Source organism: Pristiophorus japonicus, chromosome 9 (assembly GCF_044704955.1).
Source record: "Pristiophorus japonicus isolate sPriJap1 chromosome 9, sPriJap1.hap1, whole genome shotgun sequence".
Classification (NCBI taxonomy): domain Eukaryota; kingdom Metazoa; phylum Chordata; class Chondrichthyes; family Pristiophoridae; genus Pristiophorus; species Pristiophorus japonicus.
The window spans coordinates 64,391,868-64,416,121 of NC_091985.1; the positions used below are offsets into that span (position 1 = coordinate 64,391,868).

At 40.8% G+C, this 24,254-nt stretch overlaps 1 protein-coding gene across 7 annotated transcripts; it reads right to left on the reverse strand.

Moving 5' to 3' along the window:
- On the reverse strand, positions 1-24,093 carry LOC139273077 (uncharacterized). 7 transcript variants are annotated; one of them, XR_011595011.1, is made up of 8 exons: positions 23,554-23,921; positions 20,847-20,887; positions 15,379-15,552; positions 12,220-12,366; positions 10,585-10,734; positions 8,561-8,636; positions 3,529-3,626; positions 1-1,127 (listed from the first exon to the last, which is right to left on the reverse strand). XR_011595011.1 is itself a non-coding variant. In XM_070889407.1 (7 exons), the coding sequence occupies exons 3-7, from the start codon at positions 18,306-18,308 to the stop codon at positions 10,191-10,193; spliced, it is 567 nt and encodes a 188-aa protein (XP_070745508.1). In that variant the 5' UTR covers positions 18,309-18,414; positions 20,847-20,887; positions 23,928-24,093; the 3' UTR covers positions 9,541-10,190. The 7 variants fall into 7 exon arrangements, 4 of the variants coding, with proteins under 4 accessions (XP_070745508.1, XP_070745507.1, XP_070745506.1 ...); XR_011595012.1 differs by lacking the exon at positions 3,529-3,626; XR_011595010.1 differs by lacking the exon at positions 1-1,127 and having other exon boundaries at positions 1,303-3,626.
- Between the last annotated feature and the right edge of the window lie 161 nt (positions 24,094-24,254).

The window sequence follows — 24,254 nt, forward strand, 5'->3', positions numbered from 1 at the left end:
ATTCACAAAGAGTTTGTCACCCACATAATATAAATGCTCGTGGAATACAGTAAGGTTATCTGAATTTTCCCACCGTTTCCAGGCCTGGAACTAGGCTTCAGGATGGAAGTTTTCTACATCGAGGATCATCAGATGTCATGCTGATCTTACATCATGCTTCTAAGATCATTCCTATACTTATGTACTTTTCTTGCAATGCAAAGTCTGTTAACTTGGCAAGTGAACTTAAAAGTAAGCTCATATGTGAGACATTAAAGCTGTTAGCTTAATTATGGACGGTGTAGTGAATAGCTAATAAATAAGGCTTTAAAAATGAAAATTAAAGATCGCAAATTTCGAATTTTATTTTATGCTGCTGATTCTTTATACTTTAGCTTGAGAATTATTTACATTCGATGGCACATGTTCATCATGCGGGATGTATCCCATTTCCAGATGTTAGATGTAAAATAAAAATCAATAACTTTAGAATGGGAGATATGTGCAGAAAAATGTATATTTAACTGGATTCCTCAGGAATTATGTGCATCTTTACATAGAATTTATGAAGCATCACATTATTCATTTTAAAATCCAGACACACCAACAGCTCTGATAAAAGCAGCAACTTTCTGGTTTTATTTACCACCAGTTGGGAAAAATATTCTCAGCACATTTTGCTTAAGTGATTTTTGATGAAGATGCTTTTTTAGGCTAAAAGTGGCATTCAGAGCCCCTTCCACCATGTGTGCGCGCGCGGGAGAACATAAGAAATAGAAGCAGGAGTAAGCCACCTGGCCCCTCGAGCCTGCTCCGCCATTTAATATCATGGCTGATCTGATCATGGATTCAGCTCCATTTCCCTGCTCGCTCCCCATAACCTTTTATTCCCTTATCGCTTAAAAATCTATCTCAACCTTAAATATAGGGTAACAGAGCACTCCAGATTAGTATATTTTACATGCCTAAAGTCAAATTTTAAAAAGATTAAAATGGATCAGTCTTTGAATTTAAAATATATTTTGAAAACAGACTTTATGAAATGTTGAATAATGTACCTTTGAAAGCATTTCATATATGCAATATTTTATCTGGTATTTGGTAATGTTCCACTGTCTTGGGACTTTCGTTCCACAAGTTTGTTGAGCCTGTAGTTAGGTACAGTAACACATAACTAGGTAAACATGATTCAAGACTAGTTAGCTAGCTAGAGAATCTCATTGCAAAAGCAACTTCAGTGCTTTTTTCAGCTGCATTTTATAATTTCATTAAGATTCATGTAATGTTGCTATGCAATATCTATCAAGTACTGAAAACAATCCATTTTTACTTTGAAAATCCTTTTTATTTCCCATTTCTTTGAAATATTTGTTCACTCAGCATTTATTCTTGCCTGTTTCTTAAATTGATTTATCTGACCGTTATATACTTAATGCTGCCATTCATTACTGTTTGCAATGAGTGTTATTTCTCATTTTAAACCAATGTTTCCAATTTATTCATTTTTTTTTTTAATGCATTTAATTATATCACTGTGGCAGTTTGGTTCTCCTCCAAATTTCTCCACTCATCCATCTCTCAAAGAAAAATGTGGATCCTATAGGCTTCCGCCACTCCTCTAGCATTTAATTTGAGAATCTGAACAATGAGCTTTCCTGGACTACTCACTATAGCCAAGCCCAAGCCCATCTTTATCCACCATTGCAGTTTATACAAAACTGTCAGACTAATTGCTTTCCTCTACATAACCTGGGTATGTTAATATCACCCCTGCTGCCGTCCCAACTAGTATCTACCCAAACACAAATTTGGGACCTTTCTAGCCTGCACAACTAAATGCTCCACCATGTGGTGAATAAAGCTTTTTTTGGAGGTTTGGAGGGGGGGGAGGGGGGGGGGGGCAGTGCAGTCAACACCTGCACTAATTTCTTTTGGACTACATGCAATGAAACATGGTAATGAGCTGTAAGCTGTGTAGTAAACATAGAAGACCATCTTATCTTTTTCTTCTTGCAAGTCCAAGCGACATCTTCACAGGTACTGTTCCTGTCAAACTCTCAGAAGACATCAGAAATAGTATCAATTAGATCACAGTTACCATTCTTGACAATTTGAGATAGAACTATTATCAGAAGCTTTGAAAAACATTGGTCACCCAAACACCAAGACATTAGAATGCAAAGAAGTTTTACTCTTATTTCTAAACCTGGTTGAAGCAGCCAGAGGTATACTTGTCCAAACAAAATACAGGTTGAACCTCCCTTATCCGGAACCCTCGGAACCTGGCCTGTTCTAGATAAGGGACTTTTCCGGACGAGGGATGGTCATGTAAAATTGGATGGTCTCAGGTACTGAGAAAGGGGATATCAGGGCTGGCTGGCTTGGGAGTGCGGCAGAGAGATCATGGAAGGGGGGCGGTGGATCGCGGGGTCAGGCCAGCGATTGCGGGAGTCGGCAGCAAGGAAGGACTTCAATTTGTTCATGGCGGAGCTGTGTGCATGCGGCACCCGGTGGCCGGGAATGGTTCCGGACGAGGGGCGGTTCCGGATAAGGGAGTTCTGGATAAGGGAGGTTCAACCTGTACAAACAAAGCGAGGATGAACACAGCAAAATCATTCCACTGATTTGCCTCTGTCTGACTTCCTCTCCTTTCCAAGGTGGCACTCAAGGTGGGGTATGGTTCTACACACATCTGTAGCCTCTTGGTACCGTACATAACTACTTCTGGAATGAAAGGACACATTTGGTCCATGAAGCCAGTGCATCCCAAGACCAAAGATTAAGTTATTAATTAATATGGATTTCTCTTCCTACACTGTTCATTTCTTTAACACATTCTTTTCCCCACCTCTCCAGGTGTAACTAAATATCAAGCAGGGTCATTACTATCTCTAAAACACATATCCTCTTGTTCACTCTATGCATCAGCCATCTTATTAATTTTAATTTATTTTTGTTTGTTTTGTTGGTTGGGTCACTCTGAGTGTTTAGTGCTGTTGCCCCTTTAAGGAAAGCACCTGTTTATTCCAGGGGCTGAATTTAGCCAAACCCTACAATTCTCATTAGCCTATCTTAAATAGGTCCCCTTCATGTTGTACACATTTATTATTACCTGTTCCTATATTACCCTACATTTTTCCACGTTAAATTCCGCCATATCTCATCTCACTCATGTAACTGTTTCAAATGATCAATCATTACTTGCCAGCATATCTATATCATCAAATACTACCAAACTAGATATCCTTTTCCATATCAATCACACATATTGTGAACAAAAGGTGCCCTAGAAGATATCTGTGAAACATCACTAATTACTCTTTCCTAGGAGGAACATATACCATTTATCACTGCCTTCTTAAGTTAATGCTCAATCCAATTAGACAATGTATCTATGCCATAAGCTTTTATCCTTCCCTATTAGTCGCACGTGAGGAACGTTGACAAATGTCTTGAAAATCAAAATTAATTACAACTGCTCCATTACCCTTGTCCATTATCTTAGTTACCTGCTCAAGGAATTCCTATATTGTATGCCATGATTCTTACTTTTAAAACAATGCCAACTCTTTTAGATGTTCATTTGCAGCATCCTGTAGAATACCTCAAGCAGTTTTCCCACTTTGGATGTGAAGTTAACCAGCAGCCTGCAATGATTAATTTTGTGCCTTAATTCTTTGACTATTGGAGTTACATTTGCTATTCACCAACCCTCAAGTATTATCCCAGTAGTTCTGGGGTTCTTAAAAATACCATAATTTCTTCAATGCATTGAGGTTTCCCATCTGGTCCAGGTGCCTTGTGAATGTTTAATCCTTCAAGTTCCTGCATAACATATTTTCCAACTTTTAAGCCTTACAGATTGTTCAGGTCCATTTACTTTGGTATTTATCTATAGTCCCCTTTTGTGAAAAGATACGATATTTGATATATCTGCCATATCTTGGTCACCTGTAACAATCTGTCCCACTCATTCTTTGACCTTTCCCCTATTAACATAATTGTGAAACTGTTTTGGGTCCCTCTTGCGTGATCTGTTTCTCTTGTATTTTTCTAATAAGTGTCCATTTTTCTGTGAGCCCAAAAAGTAAGTGCTGATAGACTATTTGATCGGTGGGGACATTACAGCCATAAGAACGTAAGAATTAGGAACAGGAGTAGGCCATCTAGCCCCGAGAGCCTGCTCCGCCATTCAACAAGATCATGGCTGATCTGGCCATGGACTCAGCTCCACTTACCCGCCCGCTCCCCGTAACCCTTAATTCCCTTATTGGTTAAAAATCTATCTGTGATTTGAATACATTCAATGAGCTAGCCTCAACTGCTTCCTTGGGCAGAGAATTCCACAGATTCACAACCCTCTGGGAGAAGAAATTCCTTCTCAACTCGGTTTTAAATTGGCTCCCCCGTATTTTGAGGCTGTGCCCCCAAGTTCTAGTCTCCCCGACCAGTGGAAACAACCTCTCTGCCTCGATCTTGTCTATCCCTTTCATTATTTTAAATGTTTCTGTAAGATCACCCCTCATCCTTCTAAACTCCAACGAGTAAAGACCCAGTCTGCTCAATCTATCATCATAAGGTAACCCTCTCATCTCCGGAATCAGTCTAGTGAATCGTCTCTGTACCCCCTCCAAAGCTAGTATATCCTTCCTTAAGTAAGGTGACCAAATCTGCACGCAGTACTCCAGGTGCGGCCTCACTAATACCCTATACAGTTGCAGCAGGACCTCCCTGCTTTTGTACTCCATCCCTCTCGCAATGAAGGCCAACATTCCATTCGCCTTCCTGATTACCTGCTGCACCTGCAAACTAACTTTTTGGGATTCATCTCCAGGTCCCTCTGCACCGCAGCATGTTGTAATTTCTCCGCAATAAAATAATATTCATTTTACTGGGTTTTTTTCCCCCAAGGTGGATGACCTCACATTTTCCGACATTGTATTCCATCTGCCAAACCTTAGCCCATTCGCTTAACCTATCTAAATCTCTTTGCAGCCTCTCTGTGTCCTCTACACAACCCGCTTTCCCACTAATCTTTGTGTCATCTGCAAATTTTGTTACACTAGACTCTGTCCCCTCTTCCAGGTCATCCATGTATATTGTAAACAGTTGTGGTCCCAGCACCGATCCCTGTGGCACACCACTAACCACCGATTTCCAACCCGAAAAGGACCCATTTATCCCGACTCTCTGCTTTCTGTTCGCCAGCCAATTCTCGATCCATGCTAATACATTTCCTCTGACTCCGCGTACCTCTATCTTCTGCAGTAACCTTTTGTGTGGCACCTTATCGAATGCCTTTTGGAAATCTAAATACACCACATCCAACGGAACACCTCTATCCACCATGCTCGTTATATCCTCAAAGAATTCCAGTAAATTAGTTAAACATGATTTCCCCTTCATGAATCCATGTTGTGTCTGCTTGATTGCACTATTCCTATCTAGATGTCCCGCTATTTCTTCCTTAATGATAGCTTCAAGCATTTTCCCCACTACAGATGTTAAACTAACTGGCCTATAGTTACCTGCCTTTTGTCTGCCCCCTTTTTTAAACAGAGGCGTTACATTAGCTGCTTTCCAATCCGCTGGTACCTCCCCAGAGTCCAGAGAATTTTGGTAGATTATAACGAATGCATCTGCTATAACTTCCGCCATCTCTTTTAATACCCTGGGATGCATTTCATCCGGACCAGGGGACTTGTCTACCTTGAGTCCCATTAGCCTATCCAGCAGTACCCTCCTAGTGATAGTGATTATCTCAAGGTCCTCCCCTCCCACATTCCCGTGACCAGCAATTTTTGGCATGGTTTTTGTGTCTTCCACTGTGAAGACCGAAGCAAAATAATTGTTTAAGGTCTGAGCCATTTCCACATTTCCCATTATTAAATCCCCCTTCTCATCTTCTAAGGGACCAACATTTACTTTAGTCACTCTTTTCCGTTTTATATATCGATAAAAGCTTTTACTATCTGTTTTTATGTTTTGCGCAAGTTTACTTTCGTAATCTATTTTTCCTTTCTTTATTGCTTTCTGAGTCATTCTTTGCCGTCGTTTAAAATTTTCCCAATCTTCGAGTTTCCCACTAACCGTGGCCACCTTATACGCATTGGTTTTTAATTTGATACTCTCCCTTATTTCCTTGGTTATCCACGGCTGGTTATCCCTTCTCTTACCGCCCTTTTTTTTCACTGGAATATATTTTTGTTGAGCACTATGAAAGAGCTCCTTAAAAGTCCTCCACTGTTCCTCAATTATGCCACCGTTTAGTCTGTGTTTCCAGTCTACTTTAGCCAACTCTGCCCTCATCCCATTTGTAGTCCCCTTTGTTTAAGCAAAGCACGCTCATTTGAGACACTATTTCCTCACCCTCAATCTGTATTACAAATTCAACCATACTGTGATCACTCATTCCGAGAGGATCTTTTACTAGGAGATCGTTTATTATTCCTGTCTAATTACACAGGACCAGATCTAAGATAGCTTGCTCCCTTGCAGGTTCTGTAACATACTGTTCCAAGAAACAATCCCTTATGCATTCTATGAATTCCTCCTCAAGGCTACCCCGTGCGATTTGATTTGACCAATCGATATGTAGGTTAAAATCCCCCATGATTGCTGCCGTTCCTTTTTCACATGCCTCCATTATTCCCTTGATTATTGCCCGCCCCACCATGAAGTTAATATTTGGGGGCCTATAAACTACACCCACCAGTGACTTTTTCCCCTTACTATCTCTAATCTCCACCCACAATGATTCAACATTTTGTTCATTAGAGCCAATATCGTGTCTCACAACTGCCCTGATATCATCTTTTATTAACAGAGCTACCCCACCTCCTTTTCCTTCTTGTCTATCTTTCCGAATTGTCAGATACCCCTGTATGTTTAATTCCCAGTCTTGGCTCCCCCTGCAACCACGTTTCTGTAATGGCCACCAAATCATACCCATTTGTAATGATTTGTGCCGTCAACTCATTTACTTTATTTTGAATGCTGAATGCGTTTAGGTGGAGTGCTTTAATACTAGTTTTTAAACCATGATTTTGAGTTTTGACCCCTCGTGCAGCCCCTTTTTATTCATACATATTGTCCCTTCCTGTCACCTTGTGGTTTACACTTACCCCAGTGCTACTCTGCTCTGTTGCCTCCTGCCTTTTGCATTCTTTCTTGGGGTCCTGTTCATCTGAGTTCTCACCCACTCTAACTAGCTCAGAGCCCTGTTCTGGGTTCCGAATACTCCTTGCATTGAGGCACCGAGCTTTCATGCTTGCCCTTTTATTACACTTTGACCCTTTAGAATTTTGCTGTACAGTGGCCCTTTTTGTTTTTTGCCTTGGGTTTCTCTGCCCTCCACTTTTACTCATCTCCTTTTTGTCTTTTGCTTCTGTCTCCATTTTGTTTTCCTCCCTCTCCCTGCATTGGTTCCCATCCCCCTGCCATATTAGTTTAATTCCTCCCTAACAGCCAGGCTGGATTCCATTGTCACCCAACATCAAGTCTCGGTGAGTCAATATTTCCTCAGCTCAAGGTTGGCAAAACTAAAACTATTGTTTTCAGCTCCAGCCAGCACCTATGTGCCTCTGGTGCCGACTCATCAATTCCACGGCTGCCATCAGTCTGAATCCAGCAGTACACAATCTCAGCTGCCTGTTTGACTTCTGGCTGACCTTTTTATCCCACATACAGTCCACTACCAAGACTATATTTCTTCACTGCTGCAGCACTGCCTGCTTATGATCTACCTCAAAGCTGCAAAAACCGTAATCTATGCCTTCTTCACCCAGAGAACTGACTTTTCAAGTGCTCTCATCCTCTACTCCACCACCAAACCAGCTAATCCAAAACTCAACAGCTCAATTCTTTTTCACATCCCTGCTGAGCTCTGCTGGCTAGCTGTGCTCTAATATATCTGCAATTCCCTCCATCGCCTTGTTCCGCCCTGTCTGAGCGATCTTCTTCAGTCATATGTCCCTCCACTTCTCTGACCCCAGTTTAGTACTTGCTCCCCACTCCATCATCAAAGGCCCATCCATTTAGTCACTGCCCCCTGTGTTCAAATTCCAAAACTATTTTGTCATTCCATCTCCCTCCCACTTTCAAGCCTTCTTAAAATCTCTCTCTTCAAACATGCTTTCCTTGCCATTAAATTCATCTTTTTCCTGCTTGGTGTCCACCTATTTGTTTTGTGATGCACTCTAAGGCTTTCTTAACCTGAGAAGCAGATTATAACTACAAATTGTGATGCTGCTGACAACTTTCACGTTTTCTAACGTAGGGCTATTGGGCAGCAACCTTAGTTGATTTTCCCCCTCCTCTAGTCAGGAACACTGACCAACTATTGTGCCTCACAGCTGCCTGAGCACAGCCAGTGATCATCATTGTCTATATGGCTCAGTATTAAAACACAAAAGTGCATTTACCTACTGAGTCATTGTGGCATTTAAAATCATGCTATTTGTAGCAAGAACAGCAGTTTAAAGGACAGTAGCTACTTCACAATTGGGCTAATCAACATTATTTTGCACAGGTTCAGGTAACACCACTAAATAAAGAAAATGATTATGCAAAAACTTCTCACCTGAATTCAGTGCTCAAGCCTTCCCAGTCGTCTCAGCATCTCCATAGGCCACACAGGGTGCAATACCTATATTACCCTTCAGGAGACAACAACAGCATCAATCTTACACCACAGTAAAAGGTGGTGATTAAAATTAAATTTAATAATCACATGCAATATTGAAGATGAAAATTAGAAAAATTGGTTAACAGGCTTATTGCATGAACAGCCTAAAAAAACTTAAGAGCAGGTTTTAAATTGGACAAAATTCAAATCACTACATTTTAATTACCTACAGATCTTGTTTCAACGGTTAGGTCTATAAATTAAAGTATTAATCTCTTCTAATGCTACCTTTTAATATTAATATATTACTGGAAGCCAGGTATGTAGTGGGACATGCCCACATAAAATTTAGTTAACCATACCTTAACAAATTATTGTCTCTTCGTATATACAATTCCTGCTTGCAGATTTAAGACCCAAGGTAGAGCTAGCCTAAGGTTAACTTGAACAGCACACTGGTCAGAAGATAGAATTCAGCCCTCAGCACAAAGGAAACTAGCAAGGTTCGTTGTTAAACGAACTGCTTTAGTGGCAAGTTAGGTTGTGATCCTCCTGGAAGATGGCAGGCTGTTCCATAATACTTTTTCCCGTTGTTACGTTATGTTTCTCTGCCACTAACATGGCAACATTAGAAAGAATTACAGTTGTTCATTAAATTCTTTGCAGCAAATACTGATAACACTTTCATTAGAATATTCATATGAATATATGGTAAAAGTTACTATACATTACTTCATTAAAATATTCAAATGAATGTAGTTAGATACATTAACTGTCTAACATTTTTGTTTGTCAAACATAACATGTTACACTTCAATTGTTGTTTAATAACAAAATCAAAAGGGTCAAGCTGCATTGTATAGATATTTTGGGAAAATGAATTTAAAACCCTTTGAAATTCACAATTGTTTTAAATATTTTTTTTATTTTCTCAGGAGTTTTTCATTATGCTCTTTCTGGTTCAGAAAGTAACATTAATCCACATTTACTTCAATTACATTATTTAGTGTTTATAACAGTTCAAAAGTTAAAACAGTGTGATTTTGTTTCCACGTATGGAATAATCCAGCCATTAACTACTTTTACTTTACATTGTTACTTGCTGTCAGTATTTTCAAATTTAAAAACACTTCACTTCTATAAAATAAGGATGCACAAGCAATATTTCTAGACAAACAACATTATTAAAACAATCACAGCTACCTAAGCTAAAATAGCTGCACAAAAGTATTTTCAAACTGCATAAAAGTAGACTGCATGATTCTTTACAAAGATAAATGCTTGACCTCGGCAGAGACATCTAGACATAAAACATGAATGGTATTTAATCATTCAAGATTTGTGTGTGCATGAGGCACCGAAAGGAGTCCATACAGCTTATATAAAACAATGCTTCGAAAGTCCAAGGAGTCACAGAAATATATATTTGTATGGCTTGTGCCATCTGGTGCATGAGGGCTGCTGCAAATATTGTTGACAAGTCTCAACTAAGTTTCTTTGCCAGCTTTACTATTTGCTGTTCCTAGTCCGGCCATCTCAAAACTTTTTGTGTGCGCCCCACTATACAATTTAACAGTAAGTGGCTTTAAAAGCGTCTGCCACCTGGCGGTCCAGGCCATCTCTGGCCCCGTCCAGGTGGCGGAGGTGGCGGCGGCACACCAGGTCCATTGTGAAAGCTGTGTAAAAGGATAAAATCACAATTTTTTTTGTTTTATGGTGTACTTTTCTTTATTAAAAAAATTAAAGCTAGTTATAAAAATCGAACAGTTACACTATTTTTAATTATTTTATACACTAAATAGTAATTTGTAACATTCTTGACATGCAGATTTTTATAGGCTTCCAAAATATAACATTACTCACTACATTAAGGGCTAATTACAAAAATTAGATCCAAGTATTTTGTTTTAACTTAGAGAAGAAGAATTTACAACGTTTTGGGAAAATGATCCCACACAACAAGCCTGAGATTCACTTACCCTCTCCGAGGTGGGAAAACCCCTCTTCGCATGCCTCTACCTCGAATAAAGGGGGGTCTTCCTCTGAAGCGCATTGGTCCTGGAGGAGGAGGAAGGGGTAGTGGTGGAGGAGGAGGAGGAGGAGGAGGAGGAGGGCCACCACTCCTAAATCTGCAAGACAATTATCAAATATTAATAACCAAAGAAAGCAAATCAAAACATATTTTATTGAAACTAGAGTGAAGGTGAAGTTCTAAGCAACTGAATGAGGCTACAGAGGGTGGGGACAGTTGGAGTCGGAACATATAGAAAGTCACATTCTCAGCTTAGGATTTGTAATAAAAATATTGACATTTTCATTGCTTAGTAATACAACAGACTGCATATCTTTTCTGCTAAAATCCCTTGCAAGCCATATCCTTACAATCACGAAAATTTGAATGAGCCGCACAGCCAGTTAAAGGAACCACGCACAAAAAAAACATTAGAGGGAACATTGGCCTTGATCTAACTGAATTGCAGAACTGGCTTGAGGGGCTGAATGACTGTACAGTATCCAGTTATGCTGTACCAAATCTAGTAGGATTTGATGTCAACATTAATTGCCCAAAATAAAACTTTTACTCTCCAGCATAAACACCTTTCATTGATTTGCCAATGCAGGTCAGCAACCACAGGGGTGTTGGATGAGCAGCACTTGGTGCAGGATAGGATACAGGAAACAGAGTTTTTGATGAGTGGAGATTTATGGAGGTTGGGGGATAGGAAGCTGCCTAGGAGAGCATTAGAATAGTTGAGTGTCCACATGGATGAGGGTTTCAGTAGCAGATTGGCAGGGGCAGAGATGGGCAAATAGAGACGTGAAAGTAGGCAGTCTTTCTGATGGAAAGTATATGAGGCAGGTGGCTCTGTTCAGGGTTAAATAGCATGCCAAGATTGCAAACAGTTAGCTTCAACTTGAGACAGGGGCCGGGGAAGGGATGGAATCGCTGGCGAGGGAATAGAGCTTGTGGCAGAGGCCAAAGACGGTGTTTAACTAGAGGTTAATTGCAGCTTATCTAGGACTAGATGTCAGACAAGCAGTCTGACCACACAGAGGCAGTTGAGGGTCCATTTGGGTTTATTTGGCAGTATTGGCATACTTTCATATTCTCTGTTCACATCAGGGCCATGGCAAACCAATCAATTGCTGCTGGTGCCTGAATGGATTAAAATTTTGCCCTAAAGTTCATTTATCCATATTTTAGGGGTCATCTGTGTGCAATTTCATATTTCTGATATGGAAAATAGCCTTGCTGCTGGTACTCGTTTCTGCCTAAAGAATAAGCAATGTTCAAGTTCTTGATTTATGCAACTTGTATGGAGAGACAAAATAATTCTAATGATGCATGAAAGGTGTCCCATTCAAAAGAAGAAACCCTTACAATTTAACCATCTTTGCTGTATTTAAAACACCACCTTCTGTTAAATTACAGCTTGCAACATCCAAGCTTCATCCATTTAATGTCTACTAGCTTTAAAGATTTCAATCTCTCTAGTAATGCAACTTAAGTTCAGTAAGTTGTGAATGTTCCAGTCTTGTCCTTGCACATGATCTGGCTCAGGGGTTCTCACCAAAGTGTTACCAATTCTCTATCAAATCCTACAATTCCTTACCTTGGTGGGGGTGGGAAAGGCATATCTCCTCGTCCACCAAATGGACATTCCATCCCTCTCCTCATAAGTAGTGGTCCATGCCTAGGCGGACCTCTTCGACCACGAGGATCTGGGTATGGGCGCATTCTAGTATTTCCCATACCACGTCTAAAACAGAAAACATATTTTAACTCTCAAAATGAGTAAACACAATTCACATAAAGTTAACATTTTTAACTATGACCATAAAATCTGTTAAAATTAAACTCTCTCAAACTTTTTTTTGTGTGAATCAAAGTGCCCAAGTTAGCACCAAGAAAATAGAACTTACTATTCATGCACCCAGTGTCAGCAAACATTCAGTTAGATGCAGAATGAAACTCCCTCTATTCTACCCCAACAAAATAATATAATTTTAAGTATTTTACATATTATAATTAAAATAATGGATAATGTTAAAAGCTTTGCCAGTCAGAATGGAAGGAGTCAAAACATCCTATAGATCTGGCACAGGCACGATGGGCTGAATGGCCTCCTTCTGTGCTGTAAGATTCTATGATTCTCCGTGACACAAACAGTGGTTAATTGGGAAAATACACCACATGGATTGCCAGTGAGCCATACAGATCATAAGAACATAAGAAATAGGAGAAGGAGTAGGACATGCGCCATTCAATAAGATTAGGGCTGATCTTCTACATCAACTTCACTTTCTTTCCCTATCCCTATATCCCTTAATGCTCCTAAATATATCGATCTCAGTCTTGAATATACATAGGATTACATACGTTATACAGCACAGAAACAGGCCATTCAGCCCAACCAGTCCAGGCTGGCGTTTATGCTCCACTCGAGCCTCCTCCCTTCATTCCTCATCTAAATTCATCCACATAACCCTCTATTCCCTTCTCGCTCATATGCTTGTCTAGCCTACCCTTAAATGCATCTATACTATTCGCTTCAATCACTCCATGTGGTAGCGAGTTTCACATTCTCACCACTCTTTGGGTAAACTTTCTTCTGAATTCCTTATTGGATTTCTTGGTGACTATCTTATATTAATGGCCTCGAATTATCTTCTTCCCCACAAGTGGAAACATTCTCTCTGTATCCACTCTATCAAAACCTTTCATAATTTTAAAGACCTCTATTGGGTCACCCCTCAGACTTCTGTTTTCAAGAGAAAAGAGACCCAACTTGTTCATCTTTCCCTAATATGTATCCCTCGCATTTCTGGTATCATCCTTATAAATCTTCAGTGCATTTATATCATTTTTATAATATGGTAACCAAAACTGTATGCAGTACTCAAAGTGTAGTCTAACCAAGATTTGATACAGATTTAACATAAATTCCCTACCTGTAGAAATAAACTCTAGTGCTTTTCTATGGCCTTGCTAACCTGTGTCACAACATTTAATTTGTGTATTTGTACTCCGAGATCCCTTTGTTCCTCTACCCCACCTAGACTCGCACCCTTCAAGTAATAAGTGACCTCCCTATTCTTCCTACCAAAATGTAATACCTCACATTTATCTGTGTTGAACTTCATTTGCCAATTATATGCCCATTCTGCAAGTTTATTAATGTCCTCCTGTAATTGTTGCAGTCCTCCTCAGTATTAACTATCCCCCCAATTTGGTGTCATCTGCAAAGTTAGAAATTGTGTTTTTGATTCCAATGTCTAAATCGTTAATATAAATTGTGAACAGTGGTCCCAACACTGATCCTTGTGGAACACCACTACCCACCTTCTGCCACTGTGAATAGCTACCCTTTACCCCTACTCTCTGCTTTCTGTCTTGAAGCCAGCTAGCTATCCAGTCTTCTACTTGTCCCCTGACTCTGCATTCTCTGACCTTCTTCATCAGTGTATTATGGGGTACCTTATCGAAGGCCTTTTGAAAATTTAGGTAAATTACATCTACTGCATTACCATTGTCTACTCTCTCTGTTACCTCTTCAAAAAATTCAATGAGGTTGGTCAAGCAAGACTTTCCCTTTTGAAATCCATGCTGACTATTCATTACTATTTTTTTGGTTTCTAGATGTTCTATTTTCTCCTTTAATAGGGATTCCATTATATTTCCTACCACCGATGTTAAGCTGACTGGTCTATAATTCCCTATACATGTTCTATCCCCCTTCTTAAATGCAGGTTGAACCTCCCTTATGCGGAACCCTCGGGACCTGGCCTGTTCTGGATAAGGGATTTTTCAGGACGAGAGGTGGTCACGTTAAATTGGATGGTACAGGTACTGAAGTAAGGGGATATCGGGGCTAGTTGGCTCGGGGCTGGGAGTGCGGCAGAGATCATGGGGGCGAGGCGGTGGATCGCGGGGTCAGGCTAACAATTGCGGGAGTCGGCAGCGAGTAAGGACTTCGATTTGTTCATGTCAGAGTTCTGCGCATGCACCACCCAGTGGCCGGGAATGGTTCCGGACGAGGGGTGGTTCTGGATAAGGGAGGTTCAACCTGTATAGTATTATGTTAGCTATCCACCAGTCCTCTGGCACTACACCTTTTTCGAGCGAATTATTAAAGATGTGTAGTAATGCCTCTGCTATCTCTTCCCTAGATTCTTTTAAAATGTGTGGATGCAATCCAAGGGATTTTATCCTCTTTGAGTTTGATTAGTTTATTTAATATGTCCCCTCTTTTTATTTTAAATGCACTTATCTCATCATCCAATGTCATGTCCACCTGTTCTATCTCCCTGGTAAATAATGAAGCAAAATAATTATTTAATATTTCTGCCATCGTTACCTGTGGTATTACCCTGTCTATTGCTTAATGGCCATATTCCCATCCCAATCTTCCTTTTTTTATTGATGTGCCTGTAAATTATTTTACTATTGTTTTATGCTCCTTGATAATTTAATTTCTTTTGTCTCTGGGTTAGGGTAGAGGGAAAAATATATAGATGACGCCCCACATTTTCACCATCAAGCGACCTTCTGCAAATACAAACATGCAGACTACTGGCTGAGGGCAAGGTTGACACTGGCTTTGATGGCCCCAAGTCAAATATGCTATCAACACATAACTGTCCATGTTCACCAATAAAGAATAATCACTTGAATAAGCCACTGGAGCGCTACTGCTTCTGGAAGTGTACCCAGATCAAGTGATCATCTTAAGGATAAGAGGGCAGAAAATTGGGAAAGAAGAAAGAAATACCTTGCAGGGCCAAATCCATTTGCCGCTGCTTGTCCTCGCCTAAATCTGCCAGCTGGTCCACCTCTACTCGGTGACCCTAGATCCTTAGGTCCTCCAAAAGCATCTCTGCTGCCTCTTCCTCTGCCACCTCTGGCCATTCGCCCGCCTTTTCCTCTTCCTTTACCTCCACGGCCCCTGCTCAAAATAGTAGCATTACATTTTACTTCTCTTCACTGCATATTACATTTAGTATAAGATGGCACTATAATCCAAACAGCAGAAAATATTCAGGGACTTGGACTTTTAATAAATAAGTCCGTCCAGTACCATTGCAATATGGAATTAATTAGTAAGTTATTTTCCCCAACTATCCATCTCGGTTTAAAAAGTTAAACGTTAAGTATTTTCCCACATCCAAGTGCAATTATTTTCCTGAATACAGGTCTTAGAAATTGGCCAGAAAACAAATGCATACTTTTGGCCATTTAGCTTAGAAGAAACAAGTAGTGGACTATTTGTATGATTCATAGGTATTTTCCAGTAATAGAAAACATAGAACATAGAAAAAATAGAAAATAGGTGCAGGAGTAGGCCATTCGGCCCTTTGAGCCTGCACCACCATTCAATATGATCATGGCTGATCATGCATTTCAGTACCTCATTCCTGCTTTCTCTCCATACCCCTTGATCCCTTTAGCCGTGAGGGCCACATCTAACTCCCTTATGAATATATCTAACGAACTGGCCACAACAACTTTCTGTGGTAGAGAATTCCACAGGTTCACCACTCTCTGGGTGAAGAAGTTTCTCCTCATCTCGGTCCTAAATGGCTTATCCCTTATCCTTAAACTGTGACCCCTGGTTCTGAACTTCCCCAATATCGGGAACATGCTTCCTGCATCTAACTTGTCCAATCCCGTCAGAATTTTATATGTTTCGATGAGATCCCCTCTCATTCTTCTAAATTCTATTGAATACAAGCCTAGTTGATCCAGTCTTTCTTCATATGTCAGTCATGTCATCACGGGAATCAGTCTGGTGAACCTTCGCTGCACTCCCTCAATAGCAACACATCCTTCCTCAGATTAGGAGACCAAAACTGTACACAATATTCAAGGTGTGACCTTATCAAGGCCCTGTACAACTATAGTAAGATCTCCCTGCTTCTATACTCAAATCCTTTCGCTATGAAGGCCAACGTGCCATTTGCTTTCTTTACTGCCTGCTGCACCTGTATGCCAACCTTGGCACCCAGGTCTCGTTGCACCTCCCCCTTTACCAATCTGTCACCATTCAGATAATAAACAGCCCTCCTGTTTTTACCACCAAAGTGGATAACCTCACATTTATCCACATTATACCGCATCTGCCATGTATTTGCCCACTCACCCAACCTGTCCAAATCACCCTGCAGCCTCTTAGCATCCTCCTCACAGTTCACACTGCCACCCAGCTTAGTGTCATCTGCAAACTTGGAGATATTACATTTAATTCCTTTGTCTAAATCATTAATGTACATTGTAAATAACTGGGGTCCCAGCACTGATCCTTGCGGTACCCCACTAGTCACTGCCTGCTATTCTGAAAAGGACCCGTTTATTCCTACTCTCTGCTTCCTGTCTTACAACCAGTTCTCTATCCACGTCAGTACATTACCCCAATACCATGTGCTTTAATTTTGCACACTAATCTCTTATGTGGGACCTTGTCAAAAGCCTTTTGAAAGTCTAAATACACCACATTCACTGGCTCCCCCTTGTCCACTCTACTAGTTACATCCTCAAAAAATTCTAGAAGATTTGTCAAGCATGATTTCCCTTTCATAAATCCATGCTGACTTGGACTGATCCTTTCACTGCTTTCCAAATGCGCTGCTATTTCATCTTTAATAATTGATTCCAACATTTTCCCCACCACCGATGTCAGGCTGACCGGTGTATAATTCCCTGTTTTCTCTCTCCCTCCTTTTTTAAAAAGTGGGGTTACATTAGCTACCCTCCAGTCCATAGGAACTGTTCCAGAGTATAGAATGTTGGAAAGTGACCACCAATGCATCCACTATTTCTAGGGCCACTTCCTTAAGTACTCTAGGATGCAGACTATCAGGCCCTGGGAATTTATCGGCTTTCAATCCCATCAATTTCCATAATACAATTTGCTGACTAATAAGGATTTCCTTTAGTTCCTCCTTCTCGGTAGACCCTCGTTCCCCTAGTATTGGTTTCATACCAATTTAACATCAAAATGTTAAATTGGTATGAAACCAATTAGTTCACTTAAGCACAGAAAGGTTTGTAAAATAAAGTTTATTTGTTTTCAAGATATCTTAGGATAGCTAACAGTTTGTGGAACTCACTTTAGTGGTAACATTTTCAGCTCATTATATTTCCTAAATTATGCATGTCCATGTTATTTCTGATACGATGACATTTCCTCAAACATTATAAGAACATAATAAAAAGGAGCTGGAGTAGGCCATTTGACCCTGCTCTGCCATTCAACAAGATCATGGTTGATTTACCTCAACACCTTTCCGCACTATCCCCATATCCCTTAATTCGCCAAAATTTATCGACCTCAGTCTTGAATATACGCACTCTGGGGTAGAGAATTCCAAAGATTCACAACCCTTTGAGTGAAGAAATTTCTCCTCATCTCAGTACCTACCAGCCGACCCCTCATGCTGAGACTGTGACCCCGTGTTCTAGATTCCCCAGCCAAAGGAAACATTTTCTCAGCACTGTCAAGCCCTATAAGAATTTTATATGTTTCAATTAGATCACCTCAATCTTCTTAACTCTAGGGAATATAGGCCTAGTTTGCTCAATCCCTCCTCATAGGGTAATCCCCTCATCCCAGGAACCAGAGAAATGAACCTTCATTGTACTCCCTCTAAGGCAAGTGTGTCCTTCCTACATTACAACAGTGACTACACTCCAAAAGTACTTCATTGGCTGTAAAGCACTTTAAGACATCTGGTGGTCCTTCCTTCCTTTCTTCCTTCCGTAAGGAGACCGGAACTGTATATAGCACTCCAGGTGTAGCCTCGCCAATGCCCTGTATAATTATAGTAAGATTTATTTACTCTTATACTCTAATCCCTTTGTAACAAAAGATAACATACTATTTGCTTTCATCTTTGCTTTCATCATTGCTTTCTGTACCTGCATGTTAACTTTCTGTGATTCATGTACAAGAACACTCAGGTCCCTCTGAATGCAAACATTTCCCAGTCTCTTACCATTTAAAAAATATTCTACTTTTTTGTTTTTCCTACCAAAGTGGATAACTTCACACTTCCCCACATTGTATTCCATTTGCCATGTTCTTGCCCACTCAGTCAACCTGTCTATATCTCTCTGCAGCCTCTTTTCGTCCTCCCCACAGCTTATTTTGCCACCTAACTTTGTACCATCAGCAAATTTGAATACGTTACACTCAGTCTCTTCATCCAAGTCATTAATATAGATTGTAAATAGCTGAGCCCAAGCACTGATCCTTGCGGTACCCCACTAGTTACAGCTTGCCAACCCGAAAAAGTCCTGTTTATTCCTACTCTGTTTTCTGTCCATCAACCAATGTTTAATCCATGCTAATATATAACCCCCAATTTCACGAGTCCTAATTTTGTGTAATAACCTCTTGCTTTTTGAAAATCCAAATACTACATCTACTGGGTCCTCCTTATAAGAACATAAGAACATAAGAATTAGGAACAGGAGTAGGCCATCTAGCCCCTTGAGCCTGCTCCGCCATTCAACAAGATCATGGCTGATCTGGTCGTGGACTCAGCTCCACTTACCCGCCCTCTCCCCGTAACCCTTAATTCCCTTATTGCTTAAAAATCTATCTATCTTTGACTTGAAAACATTCAATGAGCCAGCCTCAACTGCTTTCTTGGGCAGAGAATTCCACAGATTCACAACCCTCTGGGAGAAGAAATTCTTTCTCAACTCGGTTTTAAATTGGCTCCTCCGTATTTTGAGGCTGTGCCCCCTAGTTCTAGTCTCCCCCACCAATGGAAACAACCTCTCTGCCTCTATCTTGTCTATCCCTTTCATGATTTTAAATGTTTCTATAAGATCACCCCTCATCCTTCTGAACTCCAAGGAGTAAAGACCCAGTCTACTCAATCTATCAGCATAAGTTAACCCCCTCATTTCTCGAATCAGCCTAGTGAATCGTCTCTGTACCCCTTCCAAAGCTAGTATATCCTTCCTTAAGTAAGGTGACCAAAACTACACGCAGTACTCCAGGTACGGCCTTACCAATACCTTATACAGTTGCAGCAGGACCTCCCTGCTTTTGTACTCCATCCCTTTCGCAATGAAGGCCAACATTCCATTTGCCTTCCTGATTACCTGCTGCACCTGCAAACTAACCTTTTGGGAAAAAAAGAGTTTCATGCACAAGGAGCCCCAGGTCCCTCTGCACCACAGCATGTTGTAATTTTTCCCCATTCAAATAATATTCCCTCTTACTGTTTTTTTTCCCAAGGTGGATGACCTCACACTTTCCGACATTGTATTCCATCTGCCAAACCTTAGCCCATTCGCTTAACCTATCCAAATCTCCTTGTAGCCTCTCTGAGTCCTCTACACAACCCGCTTTCCCACTAATCTTAGTGTCATCTGCAAATTTTGTTGCACTACACTCTGTCCCCTCCTCTAGGTCATCTATGTATATTGTAAACAGTTGTGGTCCCAGCACTGATCCCTGTGGCACACCACTAACCACTGATTTCCAACCGGAAAAGGATCCATTTATCCCGACTCTCTGCTTTCTGTTCGCCAGCCAATTCTCTATCCATGCTAATACATTTCCTCTGACTCCGCATACCTTTATCTTCTGCAGTAACCTTTTGTGTGGCACCTTATCGAATGCCTTATCCATCCTACTAGTTACATCATAAGCAAGTTTGTAAAATCTCACCGTCAAGGATTTTTTACATGAAGTGCAACTAGTTTATAAACCACTAAAACACCCCAAACAGGAATTTATAAGTAATGAGTTATTCCAAAGCAAACATCTGATTGAGTGGATGATATTAAACCAAAAAAGGTCACATGGCTTATAAGAACATAATGGTCGTTAGATGACATAATAGCCCTGAAAACCAAGTTTTTGAAATGTGTATTACACATTTCAGGGGCTGCAGCAATTCAGATGGGGGCCTTTACTGCATCCAAAATGGCCCCAAATATAGATACTAATGCTATTAATGCACAACAGTGATGTGATCACTCCAAGTTGATCAAGGATTAATCCACGTTATCTTGTAGAATCATTCAAATGATTTCAATTGATTGCCAACAAATGACATGATCACTGTGTATTTATATGATTTCATTGCTCCACATACTTCTCAACCTGTTGTGCCAAGGCTTTTTTTTTAAAAACCTTATTTCAAATGGACCTTTACCATATTTCATTTTACCAACCTATTTATATCGAAATGTCCAAAATCATATATCCATACATTAGCTTACCTAATGTTGTCACCGCCACCAGTCTGTTCATCAAAATCCATCTGCAAATCAAAATTAAAAAAAAATATTCAAGTTGCCTTGCTTAGTACATTTCACCAAAGCTCATTAACCCCCAACTAAGCCCCATCACAAAAATCAGCCCTTTCTAGCCTGCACTATGAGAGCGCTGACCCAGCTCCTTACCATTCAACTTCCCCTTTTCATTTCCATGATCAGTAGGATCATCAACCATCTCTACCCTGACTCAGTGCCGTATCTTTCAAAACCACCAGCAACAACCCCCTCAAAAAAATCTACTCTCAACCACTCCATTCTCAACGACTGCTGATCTCTAACTTTCCCTTTCTCTCGAAAGTCTCTAAAGCATTCCAACTATGCTCCCACCTCCATCACCACATTCTGTTCAAAGCCCTTAACTATGTTTCCGTCCTACTCACAGTACAGAAGCACTTATCCTATGTGCTAGTGACCAATGTTGACTGCCCCTCCTCAACTTTCAACATTGTCAACCCACTCCATTTTTCTCGATTGTTTCATCTCCAAAGTTCATGTTTGTGGCATGCTCTTTGCTGGTTCAATTTCTTACTGTTGTACCATAGACATTACATTGCTTCAACTGGCTTCTTCGTGCATATCTGCACAATTGTTTCTGGTATATCCTGGTATTCTCATCTTGGCTCTCTGCTCCTCATCATTTACAAGCTACTCCTTGGTAATGTTATCCATGGGATTTGCTTTCACATGTATGCTGATGACACCCACTCTACCGTGCCACCTCTGCTTCATTGCCTGGTGCTGTCCCCAACTCCCTCCACTCCAAGATGGTAGAAAGCAAACTAGATGGACCGAATATCTGGCAGAATACAAGCAGTTAAGTGTTGGACAAGCTGCAGCTCATGAATGATGGATAATAGGAAGGCAGCAAAGAGACATTTGAAAAATGGGGTCTAATAGTGACAAAGCATGGCTAAGAGTTTTAGTGACGGTGGTACTGAGGGGCAGAGGCAAGTAATGTGGAAATAAGTGGTCTTCGTGATGGATAGGACGTACATTTGAAGCTCAGTTTTGAGTCGATCAGAACACCATCTAACCAGTCCTACACTATGTAGTTGACTCTTAATGCCAGTAGGGCAACTAGGAATTGACAATAGTGTCTTTAAGTGTCAGCTGTGGCCCAGTGGACAGCAGTCTTGCCTGAGTCAGAAATAGGTGAGTTCAAGCCCCACTCCATAGATTTGAGCACATTTATTATAAAGGAAGAGGCACTGTTTCAGATGAGACAGTAAACTAGGCCTCGTCTGCCCTCTCATGTGGACATCAAAGATGTCAAGGCACTATTGGTGTACAAATTGACTTCTACATTTCCCTACATTACAACAGTGACTACATTTCAAAAAGTGCTTGTTTGACCATGATGTGCTTTAAGACATCTTGAAGTCTTGAAAGCCACTATATAAATGAAAGTACTTTCTTTCAATGGAGGATGGCGGCATGACTGACCGTATCAAATGCTACGGAGAGATTAATGAAGACAAGGAGGGATCATGAATCATAGTCACAGTGAATGTAATTGGTGACTTTAGTCATTGTTGTCTTCAAACTTGTGAGCAATGCAGAAGCTGGACTGTGAGAATTCAAACAAGGAGCTTTTGGAGAATGGGTTACAGAGCAGATTGAGGACAACATGTCTGAAGATCTCAAGACAGGAAAGGAAGGTTAGAGAAGTGGTAGTAGTTAAAGAGAATGCATAGTTTGAGGGTATTTTCTTTTAGGAGGGGTGACAATGACAGTTGACAGAGGGTGGGATCAATGAGCAAATAGCACCATTAACAATGTTAGCTAGCAAGGGGGCCAGGAGAGGTAGTTAATTGTGATTAGGAGTTAAATGGGGAGGTAATTGAGGGAGCAGAAGACATGAGCCTATAGAGAATGTAATGATGGGAGTGAGAAACTATGAAGTATCAGGAATTGGAGCTGGAGTGAGTGGGCTACTGGAGACATGTCAGGAGCAGGAAGAGAGGAAGGGGAGGTCATGTCATAAGCAGATGCATGACATTTTCAATCTGAGGCTAAGAAATCCATAAACCACTTGGTATCTGAGGTTAGCATGAAGGTGTGGGCAAAAGTTTCAGTGAGAGAAAAGGAGACATAGGTATATAATTGGTTTTGAAACATAACTGGAAAGTAGATATTTTGTTTTATGGAAATGGAGTTAGTTTCATAAATAAATATCATCCATTACCTATAATAAAGGTTTGCAGAACAAGCAAATGGAATGAAAAACAAAAGTTTTGAGTGTTTTCTGCATCCTTGATTTACAGGAGGAGCTACTATCCATTTTTTCTCTTTGGGGTTGAGGAAAGAGAGAGGCAAATAAGTGAAATTTAGGACCAGCATCACACACCAATTCTGAGAGAGTTAAACTTTAGGTTAACAATCTGCTTATCGTGAAAGGAAAATGTGAAAGGATCATTTCGTGTAGGGAGACGGGGAAGCTGCAAAGTGGACACACTGACAGAGAATGAATCAGGTTGAAGTCAACTGGGGGTGGAGTGAGGGTAAAACGAAACAACTCACTGTTGCTGTTCTGACACCTACACAATAGAATACGATAAACGGGACTGTTTAAACACAGGAACCGGTTATTAATACATTCGCGTTCTGACGAAGGGTCATCGACCCGAAACGTGCACAGATGCTGCCTGACCTGCTGAGATTTCCAGCATTTTCTGTTTTTATTCCAGATTCCAGCATCCGCAGAATTTTGCTTTTTTGTATTAACACATTCGCTCGGCGTTCTGGTTAAGAGCATCAATGGGTGTATTCTTTTAAATGGAGAGTATTTCGCATTTCTAACGCATATTACTGATATTTACAAAGGATCTAGTTTTTTTTTAAACATTGCCAAATATGAGAAAAAGTTTGTCGGAAACACTTGGGGATGGACGAGAGTCAGTCAGTGAGATCCCGGCTCAAGACAAAGGACCCAGCTCAAAGCCTGGGCCGCGGCTTTAAATCCCCCACCGCAGCGCAGCGCTCGGACAGCGAGAGTGAGAAAGGCGCGCTTGATTGCATACTTGCCTCCACTGTGCAGGTGGGATTAAAGGTAAAAGGCGCGCTCTTTAATTTAAAAAAAAACTTCCCTCGAGTCAAACCACACGCGGTGCATGAACGGTTTTTAATTCCAAAGGAAAGTCCCAATGATGCTAGCTAACGGTAACCGCTGACCACAAAATGGCGAGTTACTGCGCGGCTCAACCAAACTTTGGCTCTGCCAACCCCGCCCCCTCCTCTTTCCTGATTGATGGTTCGCTTTCCGTTTGTTGACGCCTACTCCCGAAGCGGGCCGTTGATTGGACGCAGTCCACGTCAATTACATCTCACCGCCAGCTCTGGAGACAGAATTGA

Bases quoted from the DNA above. Each gene is read 5' to 3' on its own strand.
- LOC139273077 (XM_070889403.1), bottom strand. From the start codon at position 23,658: ATGCTCTTAACCAGAACGCCGAGCGAATGTGTTAATACAAAAAAGCAA. The intron at 20,888-23,553 runs GTCAGGCAGCAT...TTTGATTTGCAG, and splicing joins AATGCTGGAAATCTCAGCAG to ATGGATTTTGATGAACAGAC. The intron at 10,282-10,584 runs GTAAGTGAATCT...CCTTTTACACAG, and splicing joins GTTTTCCCACCTCGGAGAGG to CTTTCACAATGGACCTGGTG.